Here is an 18,226-nt window from a genome sequence, read left to right on the forward strand (position 1 = left end):
AATATTAGCCTAAACATACTAATATATAAAATGCAAGTACTTAAGATTTACTATATATTTCCCATAAATGTTCAATAAGATCCGACTGGAGTTGAAAATGAATTCCTCGATCTCGAATGTGATGATGGCGTTGAATGAAGTTTACAAATTCATTTGTATGCTCATGAGACATAGGCTCTTCGGTTATTTCATCGCTCTGTTCATAAACAAAGTCTTCTACTCGAAGATAAGTATGTCGCTCGTCTTCTACGATCATATTATGCAAAATAATTCATGCCATCATAATCTCCTTAAGTGTTTGTCAATCATAAAATCGTGCTGGTCCACGTACAATAGCAAATCGAGCTTGAAGCACTCCAAAAGCTCGTTCTACATCTTTTCTTGCTGATTCTTGAGTTGCTGCAAAATGTTTATTTTTACGGCCATGTGGAGCATGAATTGTTTTAACAAACGTCGACCATGAAGGATATATACCATCGGCAAGATAGTAGCCCATCGAATAGTCATTTCCATTTATTGAGTAGTTGACCTTTGGAGCATGTCCTTCAGCAAGCTCTCTAAAAATAGAAGAGTGTTCTAGGACATTAATATCATTATGGGAGCCTGGCAATCCAAAAAATGCATGCCATATCCAGAGGTCATATGACGCTACAACTTCTAAAATTATAGTTGGCTCGTGAATATGACCACAATACATTCCTTTCCAAGCACTTGGACAAATTTTCCATTTCCAATGCATGCAATCAATACTTCCTAACATCCCAGGAAACCCACGACTATCTCCAACTGTGCACAATCTAGCTATATCGTTCTCATTTGGGGATCTTAAGTATTCATGGGAGAATATGCTAATGATAGCCTTAACGAATTTTTTCAAACACTCGGTTGCTATATTTTCTGCAATCCGCAAGTATTCATCTACAAAATCTCCCGAGACTCCATAAGCTAATATTCTCATTGCAGCAGTTATTTTTTGAAGCGAGGAATGACCCAGTCTTTTAGCAACATCTCTTCTTTGGACGAAATATGGTTCATATACTTCGACTTTGGCTTGAATACGCAAGAAAATATGACATTGCATTCAGAACCTCCTGCGGAATAAATTCGGTGGATACGTCGGGGACTCAGAAAAATAATCTTGAAAGAGGCGTTGATGGCCTTCAAGCAAATTTCTTCGAATGAATGCATGACGGGAATAGACCTACTGTAACGACCTGGATAGCCAAAACTGTTACACTGTGTGTTTATAAAAGTGCAAGAATTGCTAATCAAGTTATTTGGTTAGAAAAGTGTTACTGAAACTATAATTGAACTAGGGTTAAAAGATTTTGGTCACAAAAGTTACATTTCATATAATTAAACATTTTTTACATGGGATCCCAAAAGTAATAACGTTTTAAAGACAGTTTACAAAATTTTAGGATATAAGTACAGCTACTAGCCACTCTAAGGGCGAAATAGACATTTAGGCTTTTCCCGTCCTGTACCACTCCTCGGTCGTGGCGGCCGGTCAGCTGACTATGTACATTCAGTGTAACGACCCAAAGTTACTAATAAGGCTTAAGGGCCTTGATTAGTGTGCCGGGAGGGCATAATTGGAAGTTATGTGAACTAATGGAGTGTGTTATGTTTGATTATGTGAAATGCATGTTTATGAGTATTTGATAAGCATGCGAACCCTGCTTGGTTGTAAGGGCATAATTGTAATTTTGGCCATTAGGGCATAAATGTGATTTTGTGATAAACTGATAAGACCACATTATTATGTGGATATATGTGTTGCAGCTTTCGACACGAGGCGATCCTAGGGAGCAAGTAGCGAGAAAGTCACAGCGGGACCCGGTACCTGACTTGGGGCAAGCCAAGGAGTATTTCGGGTATTAGATGATTATTCAGATTATTGGGTTATGAAAATAAATAATTGGAGATATATTTGAGGTTAGGAAGCCTAAGTGGGAATATTGGAAAATTTTACCGTTTTGCCCTCGGGGACGTTTCTGGTACCCCGAGCCTCCGGATAGACTTAAGTAACTAAAGTTAGACTAAGAAAAAAAATAGAAAACAGTAGAAACTCAAGGAACTGACTTTTCTCTCCCTCTCTCCTTTTCTCTCAAGAAACTTAGTGAAACCAAAGGATTGTGGCTGGGAATTAGAGTTTGAGCTGAGCAATTGGAGGTTTAATTCAGTGAAAGCTAAGGGAAACAAGCTAGGAACAAAGGTAAGAACTGAATCATACTCTTGGTCATTAGAATTCTGTGTTTTGGCTGGGTTTTAAGGGTGTTTATGGTTTTGATATTTAAGGACTGAATTGAAGTTGGGAACTTGGGAGTTAGCCCAGAAATAACTTGGAGAATTTGTTCTGCAGTGAAGGTAAGCTTGAAACTATGATTTAATGTATGAATTCTGGTGTTTTGTGGCTGGTTTGAGTGTTCTTGAGTGTGTGGGTTCAAAAGATTTAAATGTTGTTTTGATGGGTTTCAAGACTAGATTTCTACTGGGTTTTGCTGCTGGAAGCATGTTAGAGAGTTGTGATAGTTGAGTTATGTTGTTGGGATGGTCTAGGGTGGATTTGGGTGAGGTTTGAATATTAAAAATGGTGGTTTTTCTGGGGTCGCGGGGCTGGGCCGCGGGTCTATTCTAGAGTGTCGCGGCCCTTCGGAGCAAGGAAGAGCCAGGAGGGCTCTAAGATGAGGGAGCGCCGCTGTGCCACAAGGGCAGGGCCGCGGTGCGTGTCTGTGGTCAGAGAGGCCTAGCCTCTGTTTTAGGGAGCGGGCCACGGTGCAGGTCTTGGGAGCCGCGACCCTTAAGGGAATTTGTGGCCATTTGGAGTTTTAAGTGTGGGAACCTAACCTTTGATACTCGGGATCGATCCCACTACCGTGTTTGGTGGAATACGATGTCCCAGAGGCTAGAATTCTATCCGGAATCCCTTATGCAATTATTGATGGAATCCTTTATCATGGTTGTGAATAGGTGTACACTTAGGCTCGGAGCAGGATTGTGCTCGGGGGTCGTCTTTCCTAATTAAAGCTCTTGGAACTAAAGGTAAGAAAGCTGCACCTGGTTGTGGATATATAATGGGACTAAGGGTTCCCTATCTTGTATGCTTTGAAAGAATGGTATTACGCCATGTATAATTTAAATGGATGGTATCACGCCATGTAAATAGTAAACGAGCGGCCTAAGAATGTCGGGGTTTACACATGCGCACAGGGCGCGGCTCGGCCACTGGTAGCTGAGGACAGCTTATTATGCACTGAGCTCGGTTTAAGCGGGCCGAAGTCAGTGGGATAAACAGAGGGTGCGGCCTAAATTGTCGGCCCTAATTATCATGTGATTTGATTGTAATTATTATGATAATTATGATATGCTGGTTAGTTGAATGGAAGATTGTTAGCTTGTTGATTATTATCGTTGAATGGATGAATGTTGTGTTCTGTTGAGTACCTGGTTATGTCTTGTGAAATAATTGAGTATTATTAGTGATTGTGTCTTAAATGTTATGTTTTCTTGCTGGGCCTTGGCTCACGGGTGCTACGTGGTGCAGGTAAGGGCAAGGGTAAGGCAAGTTGACCATGGGTTGGAGAGCTCTGGAGGCGAGGTGTACATTGTCAGCTGCTCGACCGCCACGGTCGAGGATTTGTACAGGAACGAGAGCCTAAAACATGTATTTTTCCATTAGAGTGGCTTGGTTATTTATAAGCTTTGGAAATTCTGTAATTATGTTATTTAAACCTTAATTTGGGATCCCATGTACCAAACATGTATTTTAAATGAAAATTATTCGTTTATAACCAAAATATTTTAAACCTAACCTGTTTGTAACATTAGATTCACATTTTTAATCAAAGGACTTGATTAGCAAGTCTCGCACTGTTTCAAACACACAGTGTAACGGTCTTGGTTAACCAGAGCATTACAACTTGGTATCAGAGCGTCTTAAGTTTAAGGGTTCCTAGAGAAATGCTGGACATGTACACTCACCGCTAAAGACAAGCTCGACTCATGGTTCTGTAATTGAATATATGAGATTATATGCTTAAGTTTTTTTTGAAATATGAATGTATTATGCTGTATGACTGTAGGGAGCATGAGAACTGATAAGGCCTGGCCCTTGATTATTGTGTGATGAGATTGAGGCGTGCTGATCAGCATTGCTGTTGCATGTGAATGAATATTTGGATAATGGATTGCATACTGATTGTATATAGTTAACTGTTTGGATTTAATTTATATGTTATACTTGTCTATTGGCTTATAGGGAGCATGATAAAGTATGAGTACACTTGGTTGTAATAAAATGTGGTAGATAAATGCGTGGAATTGTGGATTATTGGTTATTATGTTTTATGCGTGCATGATTGTTGTGATTATTTGGACCTAGATGTGGTTTGGTTCGGAGTGTGAACCTCAGGGCTGAGGATTTAGTCAGCAGTGGCGGATGGAATTCAAATTGTTTGCGCCAGAATGGGTGAGTGGAATTTGCATTGTGTTACAAAGGGGGGCTGCAGATGATAGTTGGGGTTGGAAGCCTCCATCTGCCGCTGAAAGTTGCAGCGGATGTTTGCTAGTATGTGAATAAGCTGTGGGGTCCTATAGTAGAGACTAGAGGGGTGAATGGCAGACTCTTCAGGGAAAGAACTGCTTTGCATAGTTTGACAAAAGGATTACCAGGGTTGGTTTAATATAAGGATACAGACAGATAAGAGTGTTATATGGAAGGCTTAAAAGGTGTTATCCTCTGGTTAGAGGAGGAAAGTTTGGGTTTGCCTAAGAATTGGTTAGTGGATGGGCAAAGCTAATTCCATCCTTGGATATATGAAGATGAGAGGTCATAAATAAGGAGTGCACTAAGTACTGGTGGCAGAAGGATGCCAGGAAATGGTATTCGGACCGAGATATTGGCATAATGGGTTGGAAAGAACTCAGATGGTGATTTGATAAAAGAGGTTATAAACGTAGAATCTGAGCTGCGAAGACTAATAGGCTTATAAGCTTGATTTGGAATGATAAGGTAATGAAGGTGTATATCAATGAGTTTTGTGAGTTGGGTAACTCATTTTGGAAGGTTGATATGAGTGGGGGTCGTTGGAAGTGATGGCTCAGTTAAGGGTCAAACTCTGGTATGGGTCAGAGTATCAGGGTTGCTCCAATGTATGAGATCTTCGTCTGTGTTTAGGCAGCGATGAGGGCCATGATAGTTGTGATTTTGGGAAAATAGGTTAGAGCATGAATGTCATAGGGCAAGAAATGCAAAAGGCAATGCACCCATTGGTGGAATTCAGTAAGGATCAACTTTCGGCAACCGAGGTAGAAGAACCCCGGGTAGTGCTGCGGCACTTAATTTTGATAGGAAGGGAAATTGATTGTAAAGATAGTCGTCAGGGTGATGACGGGAACCAGTGGGGTGGTTTGGTATGCACCTGAGGCAGAGGACGCCACCTGGAGGGATATCAGGTGAGGGCGCAATTTCTAAATGAATGAATTGATGTGTTGGGATGGATTTTCCATGGTTAGGGAAAAATAGAAAATTAGGATGTTTTGCTATAGAAGAAGTCTGAGACTAGTTCCTCTAAGATGATCAGTTGATGGAATAGTTTATGTATTTGGTTATATAGCGAGCTGGGGGAGTTCGATGTTGAGAATGTGCCTCAAGGGTACTGCGCGGGCTGAAGGTATTGGTGTTTGTTGAGGAGGAATTAGACACTTCCAGAAGAGAAATTGGGATACAAGTAACAGAGAGGTTTGTGGTGAGAGCAATATAGCTTGTCATATGGAAGCCTCGATGAGTTAGAATGAGGGTTAATTTGTTAAGAGACAACCATGGATTGTAGGGGATATCATCTAGAGTACTTTAGTTGGACTGAATGGAAACTAAGCTGATCAGTGAGGAATTCAGATGGGTATATAAGGAAAGATTGCGTGTGCTTCAAGGTTGGACTACAGGTAGGTTTGATATCAGGAACATCGTGGCAGACAGTACTGTTTGACAGAAAGAATTACTGAAGCAGTTGAAGAAATTTGACCTTGGATTAGTCAGAGCATCATATTGTGGGAATTGTCAGTATTGTCTGTTAAGGATGAAGAGTTTCACATACTCGATTATTAAAGAGGACAATGTTTCCAGGAATTGATCTACGATCTGGTTATTACCAGCTGGAGATCAAGGAAAGAGACATTTAAGGAATTACTACTTGTACCGAGTAGGGTGTGAGGAATTGGTAACAAAGGTTCTTAACTGGTTCAAGCTTCAGCCGCACAGGTAAGTTCTTCAACCAGGAAATATAAGAGCGGTGTGGGCAAGTCTCCTTCAGGTATTCGGGCGGTATGTCAGATTACTCTCCAGTCAGAGTGAGAAGCAAGCGACTATTACGTTGAAGATGTAGTATTAAGGAAGCAGGGTCACAGGTAAGGCTCCACGAAGTGTCAGTTTGGTCTCGCCAGGGGTATTCAGAATAGTGCTACAGGAGGAAGATGGGTCAGGTATGAAGAGATTTGGTTTGAAGTCACAAAGAAGCTACTGAAGAACGTCTGAAGGACAGGAAACACAACAGGTCTGGTAAACGTGTCATCTACCACATAAGTCACTTCGCAGGTATCTACATCAGAAATTAGAGGAACAGTATAACTTGAAGATTAGATCGAATGGATAGTGTCAGATCGAAAATTCTGAAGACAGGGTAAGAATTGATTAGCACTTGGTGAAGCAGGAATATGCGTGTTATGGTTGAGTATAGAGGGATAGCATAAAGGACCTAACATATGATAAGGATACAATACTATGAGGGTGCATCACAGGTTGGGCACGCCCAGTCTCAGGCTGATGTGAGGATGGATCAAGTCTCGAGGAAGGTAAAATGGGAACATGGTCGATATACCAGAAGTGGTAGGTAGGCAGGGTATACATAGAGTAAGGTAATGAGCGTTTGGTCATTTGTAAGAAAGATAATGTTGAGACCAAGATTTAGTGAAATATAATGGATAGATGGTTGTTGTTGGAAATCCTCGGCTGTGCAAGGGAAAGATTTGGTTGTAGGGGGAAATCTTTTATTTGGGAAAAAAGTGTGTCAGCTAAAAAGAACGTCATGGGTTATAATAGACTTGACAAGGTAATGTGTAACACCCTACTTCCTTAGAGTCGTTACTAAGTGAGTTTAAAGACGTGCGATCAACTCGCTAATCGAGGTTTTAGAATAATAGTGTAATTAAGCCTGTACGCCCTGGATTTCCCACGGGCTGATTAGCAAGCCGAGCTGCGGCCTAACCATGATTACCTCATGAACAACCCCAATACCGGAGCTTCTGTCTCGAGGTCGTACCTCCTTAGCTCGGGAAGACCCCAAGGGCTCGCCAAGATTGCCCAAGGCTGGGGGAAGGACTCTAAAGGCCGAAGGTCGAGTCAAGTATGCAGCTCGTGGTACGAGCTAGATATGGAGGCTATGACCCTTTGTAAAGTCTACACACGCAAGGTAAACGTGCATATATCAGACATCACGTGTCTGATATCCCCCTGACTTCTCGGACACGCAGCAGGAACGTGCGTATTCAGACACCCACGACTGGGTTGGGCCGTGCGGCCCATTATCTCCTTACCTATTGATTTGACCGCACTTATATGTTAGGTTTAGGAATTAATCATGAATGTCACAGAGTTGATACGATAGGTAAGAGGGTCACGGGATGACCTTCTTACCAACTCCCAAGTGCCTTCTCCTATAAATATGGAGACCCTGGGAGTAAATAGGGGTTGGACTCTCAATTGTAAAAAAGGGCCCTATGATTAAATACCCAGTACAGAGCAATAATACTGACTAGTGGAGTAGAAGGATTTTAACCTTTGAACCACTTAAAAACCATGTCTTGAGTCACCTTTCCATTTGCTAAGATCATATATCTGTTTCGGTTCATTATTAGCACTAATCTCTTTCTCTTCTTCTTTTAATTACGTGTTGGCGAAGAACCGCGTCAACAAAGCCATAAACAGAGGAAAAACTCTAGAAATAATTCCATTTCATTGAAAACCATAAAAGTTTGACACATGGGATCCCAAAATACAGTTTAGAAACATTTACATCATATAAATTGAACCAAGTCAACTAAACGACAAAATCTAAGTTTATTTACAAACATCTCCCAAAATCCTCTGGCTGCGGCAGCCAGGCTGGCAAAACATGTACACGCTGCTTCACGCCTGCTACACTCATGGTTGGTTGACCTTCTCTTTACCCTTACCTGCACCACAGAGCATCTATGAGCCGAAGCCCAGCAAGAAAACCCACAAACAGATAACATATGCAACACATATATCAAGCATATAGACAGGCCACCAATGGGCTTAACACATACGGCCTAGCTGTCCCAGGCGTTTACCAAGCCCTGGGTTCGCGGACCACGCCATGAGGATATCCCAGGTATCCTTTTAGGGACTCGCCCTGGCAACTCGCACTCCGCATGCTCAACACTGCTCCCGGCCCCTTGTCGTACTCGGCCTTGCACTCAACGTGCCTAACACCGTTCCTGGCCCTTTGCCGTTCCCGGCCTACACCGTTCCCGGCTCTTGCCGAACATCCACATAATAGCATTAATAACATAGCAAACAAATACAGAATTCCAGCAAATTCAGTTAAAGGGCTACGCCCCGCAGTTCAAACACAATGGGCTCAGCCCTGCATACCTGTTCTATTCAAACACATTGGGCTCAGCCCTGCATACAAGCTCTATGGGAACAAGGGTTTTCTTACCTGAGTCTCGAGCTTTCCAAGCACCGATGCCCCGAGCATAGTCCTCTAACTTGAGCCTCGCCGAAACCCTAGTCACAACACATTAACAATATCCATCCATCAAGTTCTAATCCAGTAAATAACTTCGAGCCATATCCCTAACCTCCGGGACCTTGAATTCTATCAATCTGGGTGATAAAATCCATCCCGAGCCTTAGCCATTGAGTTCCCAAGCCTAAACACCCTTAAAAACACAAACTGGCACTAAGAGTCGCGACCCCTCCCTCAGGAGCCGCGGCTAGCCTCAAAACAGAGGCTAGCACACCCCTGCAACACACACGGGCCGTGGCGTGCGCACCAAGCGCCACGGCGTGCATGAACTCCTCGGCCACACTCAGCCACGCGCTCCCATCCTAGGGCCGCGGCCCTCACCTTCAAACCCAGAATTTTCATCTTCTTCCCTGCATTTTCCTCAAGCTAACTCACCCAAAGCTCATCTATCAAACCCAGATAATTAACACATATATTCCAGCTCAATATCAACATCAAAATCTGCTCCAAAACCCAACTAAAATACCAAAACACAGATCAAGCTTAACTAACATGCATACTCTAGCAAACCAACAACAATTCTCAACATAATCCCCATAATTAGAGCTTACCTTGCTGAATTCAATCTCTGAAGTTGATCCTTAATCCCCAAGCTCCTAGCTCCCAAGATTTCTCAGCTGAAATCCTTCTAGCTTCTAGCTAATTCCTCCAAGTTCTCCCTAGGCTTCCAAAGAGAAGATATCCACTTGCTTAGAGAGAAAGAATGAGTCGGTTCCTTAAGTGTTCTGTATAGTTCTAAGGTTTGTCTTATTCAACTTATGTTTATGTGGTTACCTCAAGGCTCGGGGTACCAAAACGTCCCCGAGGGCAAAATGGTAAATTTTCCCCAATATTCCCTCCTAGACATTCTATCCTCAAATATATCTCCAAATATTTATTTTCATGTCCCGATAACCCCATAACACCTAGTACCCAAATTACCCCTCGACTCGCCCCGAGTCTGAATCTCAACCCTGTTGTGTCTTTCCGACTAACCGCTCCCCAGGACTGTCTCGGATCGTGCTGCACAGACATATCACATATATATCGCATTTATCACATTTATACCCCTAATATCCAGATGGGGCCCACATGCACATTTAACTCAACTAAACATGCATCATTATCATATATATTCACATAAATCCACATATAAGCACATTAAGTCATTTATTGCCCTCCAAGAACACTAATCAAGGCCCTAAGCCCGATTAGCAAATTCGGGTCGTTACAAAATCCCCTCCTTACAGAAATTTCGTCCTCGAAATTACCTGAACAACTCGGGGTACCGCTCCCTCATCTCTGACTCAAGTTCCTATGTCGCCTCCTCAACCTTGCTGTTTTTCCACAGCACTTTCACCAAGGCGATGATCTTGCTCCTCAAGACCTTATCTTTTCGGTCAAGAATCTGAATCGGCTTCTCCTCATAGGACAAATCCTGATCAAGCTCCAGATTCTCAAAACTTAGAACATGCGTTGAATCTGACATATACTTCTGGAGCATGGATACATGGAAAACATCGTGAACCCCTGATAAAGCTGGAGGCATCGCTAATCTGCAAGCTACCTCACCAATCCATTCCAGAATCTCGAAGGGGCCAACAAACCTAGGGCTCAACTTGCCCCGAACACCAAACCGTTTCACACCCCGCATGGGTGAAACCCTAAGAAACACATGATCACCAACCTGAAATTCCTCGCTCCTACGTGTCAGGTCTGAATAACTTTTCTATCGACTCTGGGAGGCGAGCATACGCGCTTTAATCTTCTCAATCGCCTCACTAGTCCTCTAAACCATCTCTGGACCCAAATATCTTCTCTCACCTGTCTCATCCCAATGAACAGGTGATCTACACTTCCTTCCATAAAGCATCTCGTACGGAGCCACACCAATGTTCGCCTGATAACTGTTGTTGTATGAGAACTCGATCAAAGGGAGATACTTACTCCACGATCCCCCAAAATCAAGCACACAGGCTCGCAGCATATCCTCCAATATTTGAATCGTCCTCTCAGACTGCCCATCCGTCTGAGGATGATAAGCGGTACTAAACCGTAACTGCGTGCCCATAGCCTTCTGCAGACTCTCCCAAAACTTGGAGGTGAAGGTGGGGTCTCTGTCGGATACTATCGACCTTGGAGCCCCATGAAGTCGAACAATGTCCTTCACATACAACTCAGCGTACTGCTCCACAGTATAAGTTGTCTTAACATGCAAAAAGTGGGCGGACTTGGTATACCTATCCACAATCACCCACACCGAGTCATATTGTCCCACAGTTCTCGGTAAACCAACCACAAAGTCCATAGTAATATCTTCCCACTTCCATTCTGGGATCCCCAGAGGCTGTAACAACACTGCTGGTCTCTGGTGCTCAGCCTTAATCTGCTGGCAAGTTAAGCACTTGGCTACATAATCCACCACATCCCTCTTCATGCCCGACCACCAATACAAAGTTCTCAAGTCCTGGTACATCTTCGTCGTACCCGGGTGCAAAGAATAGGGAGTGGTATGTGATTCATCTAAGATCTCCCGCCGAATATCATAATCCATCGGAACACAAATCCGACCCTTGTACTTCAGTAACCCCATCTCCGAAGTGGAAAAGTCCTTAGTCGCTCCAACAAAGGCACCTTCCCTATGACCTCTCAACTGAGAATCTTTCTCCTGCGCTTCCTTGATCCTCTCAAGGAGTGTATAATGAAGAGTGATGTTGGCCAACTGTCCAACCACAAACTCTATACCTACTCTAGTCATCTCCTCAGCTAACTTGTCAGATATCTGTCTCGAACTGAACAACTGTCCTGGGCCCTTCCGACTCAATGCATCAGCCACTACATTAGCCTTCCCAAGATGGTATAGGATATCACAATCATAATCCTTAACTAACTCCAGCCACCGTCTCTGGCGCATATTCAGATCCTTTTGAGTAAAGAAATACTTTAGGCTCTTATGGTCGGTGTATATCTCGCACTTTTCACCATAAAGATAATGCCTCCAAATCTTAAGTGCAAACACCACCGCTGCCAACTCCAAGTCATGCGTAGGATATCTCTGCTCATATTCCTTCAACTGTCTTGATGTATAGGCTATCACTTTACCAGCTTGCAACAGCACGCTCTCCAAACCCTATCTGGATGCATCACAGTAAACCACAAACTTCTAATTCTCTGTCGACAAGCTTAACACTGGCGCGGTGATCAATCGCCGCTTCAACTCCTTAAAACTGTTCTCGCACCTATCCGCCCAGACATACCTTGTCTTCTTCTTTGTCAGTTCTGTTAATGGCGTAGCTATTCTGGAAAACCCCTCAACAAACTGCCGATAATACCCCGCTAAACCTAGAAAGTTTCTCACTTCAGGAACACTGCTCGGTCTAGGCCAATCTCTGACCGCCTCTATCTTATTTAGGTCAACCAGAATCCCCTCCTTACTGACAATATGGCCCAGAAATGTAACTTGTGGCAACCAAAACTCACACTTACTAAACTTAGCATATAACTTATGCTCCCTCAACCGCTGTAAAACTAACCGCAGATGCTGCTCGTGCTCTGCCTCTGACTGGGAGTACACTAGAATGTCATCGACGAATACTATCACAAACTTGTTTAGATAATCCTTGAAAACCCTATTCATCATGTCCATGAAGGCTGCTGGGGCATTGGTTAATCCAAAGGACATAACCAGGAATTCATAGTGTCCATACCTCGTTTGAAAAGAGGTCTTTGGTATGTCCTCCTCTTTAATCCTTAGCTGATGGTAACCTGATCGGAGATCTATCTTGGAAAACATTGTTCTTCCCTGTAGCTGATCAAATAAATCGTCGATCCTAGGCAGTGGATACTTGTTCTTAATGGTTAACTTGTTCAGCTCCCTATAATCAATACACATCCTAAGGGACCCATCCTTCTTCTTAACGAACAACACTGGAGCACCCCATGATGAGAAACTCGGTCTGATGAACCCCAAATCAAGTAACTCCTACAACTGAAACTTCAATTCCTTTAATTCCGCTGGAGCCATTCTATAAGGTGTCCTAGATACTGGCTCCGCTCCTTGTACCAATTCTATAATAAAGTCAATCTCCCACTGCGGCGGCAACCCTGGCAGATCCGCTGGAAACAAATCCGAAAATTCACACACCAATTTAGTCTCACCCGGTCCAACCGACACCACCCTAGAAGTATCCACAACGCTCGCTAGGAATCCTATGCAACCTTCCTGCATCAGGTCCCTAGCCTTCAATGCTGAAATCATCGGTACACGCGGTCCACTACCTGACCCCACAAACACAAAGGGTACCTCCCCTTCTGGTTCAAAAGTCACCATTCTGCGCTTACAGTCAATCGTTGCCCCATACTTGGATAGCCAATCCATTCCCAGAATCATATCAAAATCATCCATCTCTAACTCAATCAGATCAACAGACAACTCCCTACCATCTACCTCTACAGGCAATGCTCTAATCCACTTCCTAGAGACTACCAATTCTCCTGTTGGCAACAAAGTCTGAAATCCCCTAGCATACACATTAGCAGACACAAATGAATGGGTAGCCCCTGAATCAAACAATGCAGTATACAAAGAACCAGCACTAGAGATCTGACCTATCACAACTGAGGGGCTAGCCTCCGTCTCAGTCTGTGTCAAAGTGAATACCCTGGCAGGAGCAAGACTGTCACTCAGCTTCTGCTCCTCCTTCTTAACTTGAGGGCAATCCCTCTTCAGATGGCTGGCACTTCCACAAACAAAGCAAGCCCTGATCCTGCACTCACCCTGCTGTCGTCGCCTACACCGCGGACACATTGGGAAACTCCTCCAGTTATCACTGCCACCATGACGGCCAGTGGAAGCACCCCGCACCCTCCTATCAGAACTGGGAGGAACAAAGGAATCTGGGGCCTTCCTCTTCTGCTCACTAGAACCACCACCACCACGACTGAACCCAACAGAAGGAGGCATTGTCCTCCTAGCATTGCGCCTAACAGCGCCATCCTTCCAAATCTGATCTTCAGCCCTCTCAGCAGTAAGGGCCTTATCCACAACTTGGCCATAGGTAGTAGTCTCTGGATCCAAGGTAATATTTACATCGTGGGCGATCATAACATTCAACCCCCGCACAAACTTATCCCTCCTGGCTGCATTTGTCGGCACCAGATCTGGCGCAAACTTCGCCAATCTATCAAACTCTATGGCATACTCTATCACTGTTGATCAATTCTGAGTCAGGTTGACAAACTCATCAACCTTCGCAGCTCGTACTGCCACACTGTAATACTTCTCATTAAACAAGTTTCTGAATTCTTCCCAGGTCATAACTGATACATCCCTTCTCTGAACCACCACGTCCCACCAGATGCGAGCATCCTCTCTAACACATGTAGCTAGCACAGGCTACCCTCCAATTCCCTTGAACTCTCATAAAATCCAAAATTGAGGCAATCATATTCATTCACTGCTCTGCCCGCAGTGGGTCTGATCCACCCTCGAAGGTGGGAGGATGCTGCTTCCTGAACCTCTCATACAAAGGTTCCCACTTATTCTCCTCAGTAGACTGCACCGGCACTGGCACTGCAACCTACTGCGCTGGCAGCCCAGTAACTTGAGGTGGGGCCTGCTGCCTCAATTGCTACAACTCTTCCTCTGTCCGCTGCAGTCTCGCTTCCATCTCGACAAACATCTCTTGCCAATTCTGTGGGGCAGGTGGTGTAACACCCTAAGTTGCTAATGAGGTTTAGGACCTTGATTAGCGTGCCTGGAGGGCAATAAGTGAATTAATATGATAATATATGAATTTAAATGAATATGTGATTAGAATGCATGTTTAGGTGGTATAAATATGCATGTGGGCCCCGTTTACATGATAGGGGTAAATTGGTAATTTTAGCCCGTTGAGGGCATAAATGTGATAATTATATTAAGTGAATTGTACCACGTGGATGTGGCGATATTAATGTGATGCACGTGCCGAGACGGTCCTAGAGAGCTAGATAACTCAGAAGTCACAACGGGATTTTATACCCGGCTCGGGAAGAGCCTAAGGGGTATTTTGGGGATTTTGTAATTTAGCTCCTGTGAGATAATGGTAACTGGTAATATGGTAACTTGTGTAACTGTTAGTAACCGCTGTGAGTAACAGGTTTTGGTGGAGAAATGGTAGAATTGTAATGTAAGTAAAAGGACAAGAGTGCCCTTGAGGTTTAGTTAGGAAGGGATATTAGTGGAGGGATAAGATGGTCTTTTGGCAGTGGTTTAGATAGCTTTGGCTGAGGGAAATGGATATACACGATCCTTTATGCTAGGTGTGACTGAAATTAAGATTTGGAAGGCTAGAGAAATCAAGAAGGAAAAAGGGAGAATTAAGAACTTAGAAGGCAAAGTGGAAGAGGAGGTGAGCTGTGTTCTTTGAGGCTAGTGAAGAGCTTAAGGGTGTGGAATCAAACACAGATCAAGGTCTACATTGAGGTAAGGATTTAGTCCCTGTTTTTGTTAAGTTTTGAACTTGATTTTGGAAGGAATTGAAAGATAACCATGGCTTGTTTTGCATGCGAATTCAGCTGGTTTTTCAAGGGGGAATTTGGTTTAAAGCTTGGATTGGAGGGAGCTCAAGTTGAATTTTTGATTGAGGTAAGAGTATTAAACATGTTTGAAATCTCATAACTGTTATGGTTTAAGAATCTAGAGGTCATGTTTGCCCTTCTCTCAAGTTTTGGTTTAAGTGTTTGAAATCTGAAACTTAAGTATGAATTTTGGGAGTGGTTGTGTAATTGAGCTAGATTGTGATGTTTTTAGGTTGTTGAATGGTCTATTTGGGGTTTTGAGTTGGTTTTGGGGCTTAGGTATGAGTTTGGGATGATTTGGAGTGGTTTTGGCTCGGGGAAATGCAGGGGAAAAACCCAGATTTCTGGGTTCGCGAAGGAGTGCCGCGGCCCTATTCTTGGGCGCCGCGGCGCGAGGCTGATTCTGGGCAGGGGAAGCTCTCTAACTTGCTGGGCGCTGCGGCCCTCTAGGGCAGCGCCGTCGCGGCGCTAGGCTATTTTCAGAACATAGGACTTTGCAATTTTGAGCTTTTTGCTCCGGGGGTTCGGGGGATGTTTCCGATGTATTGTTTTAGGGATTTGGGGGTTCCGAGAGTGTGGGATTGGCCTCGGAAAGTGGTTTTGGATTGGTTAGCATTAAAGAGTGTTTTATATGTGTTGTGACTAGGTCTTTGGAGAGGCTCGGGTTAGAGGACCGTGCTCGCGGCTTTGGGGCATCGAAAGCTCGCGATATAGGTAAGAAAACTGTAGCACCCGTAGAGCAGGGCTTGGGCCCATAGAATTGTTGCAGGCGCGGTCCTAAATTGTATCATTGCTAGGATATAGTTTAATATGAATGATTGTATATTTGATTGTTATTTGAGAATGCTTAATGTGGTAAAAGCAGAACGAACGGCGAAGGGCCGGGAATGGCGAAGGGCCGGGAACGGCGAAAGGCCGAGAACGGCAGTGGGGCCAGGAATACCACTTAGCACATGGAGTGCTTGTGGCTAGGGTGAAACCCCAGTGGATACATGGGATATCCATACGGTGTGGACCGGGATCCCAGGCTTTGGTAACGCTTCTGGGACGGCATGGCCGTATATGTGTTAGATTCTATGGATTGTCTGACTAGATATGAGCTATTTGTTGTAATGACTGTATATTATGCATATTGTAACGCCCTACTTCCTTAGAGCCGTTACTAAGTGAGTTTTAAAACGAAAAAAATGTGCAATGAACTCGCTAACCGAGGCTTTTAAAACAAAAGTGTGACTAAGAAAAAGTTAAGGCTGTAATTAGGGGTGTTCATTGGATGACATCCAATGTTTTTAAGCCCATCCGATCCGATCCAATCATCCAATTGGATGTTGGATTTTTGGAACCGATCCGATCCAATCATCTTGAACCAACCGATCCGATCCGATCCAATGGATGATTGGATCGATTCGGTTCCATCCATTGGTTATGCATTGGATCGGATCGGATCCATCCGATCTTTTAAAACCTTTATTTAGGCTGATTTAAAAAAAAAATTATTTCAATTATAAAAACACTAATTACTCATCCAAATAATAAAAATACAGTAAATGTAATAAAATATAATATATTTTAACTTTAAAAAATATATATAATATATTTTTTTATCTGAATATTAATTGGATGGTATTGGATCATTATTGGATTTGATCGGTCGGTTGGATCCATTGGATTTACATGTCATCCAAGAACCGACCGATCCAATATTGGATTTTTAAAAATGTCATACGATCCAATCCAATCATGATTAGATATCCAATTTTTAGCGGTCGGTTGACATTGGATCGGTCGGTTTGTTATTGGATCAGATCGTTTCTGCACAGCCCTAGCTGTAATCCTTAAAAAAAAAATGCGTTGTTTCATTGAAAACTTCTAGTATTTAACATTTGGGATCCCAAAATAAGGTTTAAAAACTATTTACAACTTAAAATAAGTTTACAGTCGATTAATTATTAAAATCACAGATTATTACAGCCATTTCTCAAATAAACCCCCAACCAAAGCAGTCGGGCAGGCCAAACATGTACGCGTCGCTTCACGCTCTCCGTACTCATGGCTGGTTGACTCAATCTTTGCCCTTACCTGCAACACAGAGCACCCGTGAGCCGAAGCCCAGCAAGAAAACTCATACAGTATATAACATATGCGGATTATATGGTTAACATATCAGATTATCCACAGATAAATGAGTATTCCATCAAACTAAACAAACACGGCCATGCCGTCCCACAGGCATTACCTAAGCCTGGGGTCTCGGTCCTCACCGTAAGGATATCCCCTGTATCCATTGGGGTCCCACCCTGTCTACAAGCACTTCACGTGCTAAGTGTTACTTCCAGCCCCACTGCCGTTCTCGGCCTTTCGCCGTTCTCGGCTCCCTTGCCATTCTCGGCTCCTTGCCGTTTAGGCTCTTTTGCCGTTCCCGGCTCTGTTGCCGTTCTCAGCTCCTTTGCCATTCATTCTTACTATAATCACAAATAGCATAACTCAAATAACATTCAAACATATATCAATTCAATTAAGTTTGCACCCTAACATGTAATGCAATATAGGGTCGTGCCTTGACATCAATTCAATTAAGTCTGCACCCTAACATGCAATGCAATATAGGGCCGTGCCCTGATATCAATTCAATTAAGTCTGCACCCTAACATGTAATGCAATTTAGGGCCGTGCCCTGCAATCACACTATGGGCCCATGCCCTGTCCTACGGGTGCTATAGTATTCTTACCTGTCAATTTGATAGCTTTCATCACTTGACTTCTTGAGCACGATCCCACTCGAGCCCTAGCGCACACCTAAACACAGCCATAGGTCAAAGTCATCACCGAACCTCAAGTCCGAAAACCAAGCCTCG

At 43.5% G+C, this 18,226-nt stretch overlaps 1 protein-coding gene across 1 annotated transcript; it reads right to left on the reverse strand.

Moving 5' to 3' along the window:
* Positions 1 to 301: 301 nt before the first annotated feature.
* LOC133806937 (uncharacterized) lies at positions 302 to 1,081 on the reverse strand. Its single transcript, XM_062245029.1, has one exon. It carries the CDS (start codon positions 1,079 to 1,081, stop codon positions 302 to 304), a length of 780 nt encoding a protein of 259 aa, XP_062101013.1.
* Between the last annotated feature and the right edge of the window lie 17,145 nt (positions 1,082 to 18,226).

Source organism: Humulus lupulus, chromosome X (assembly GCF_963169125.1).
Source record: "Humulus lupulus chromosome X, drHumLupu1.1, whole genome shotgun sequence".
NCBI lineage: Eukaryota > Viridiplantae > Streptophyta > Magnoliopsida > Rosales > Cannabaceae > Humulus > Humulus lupulus.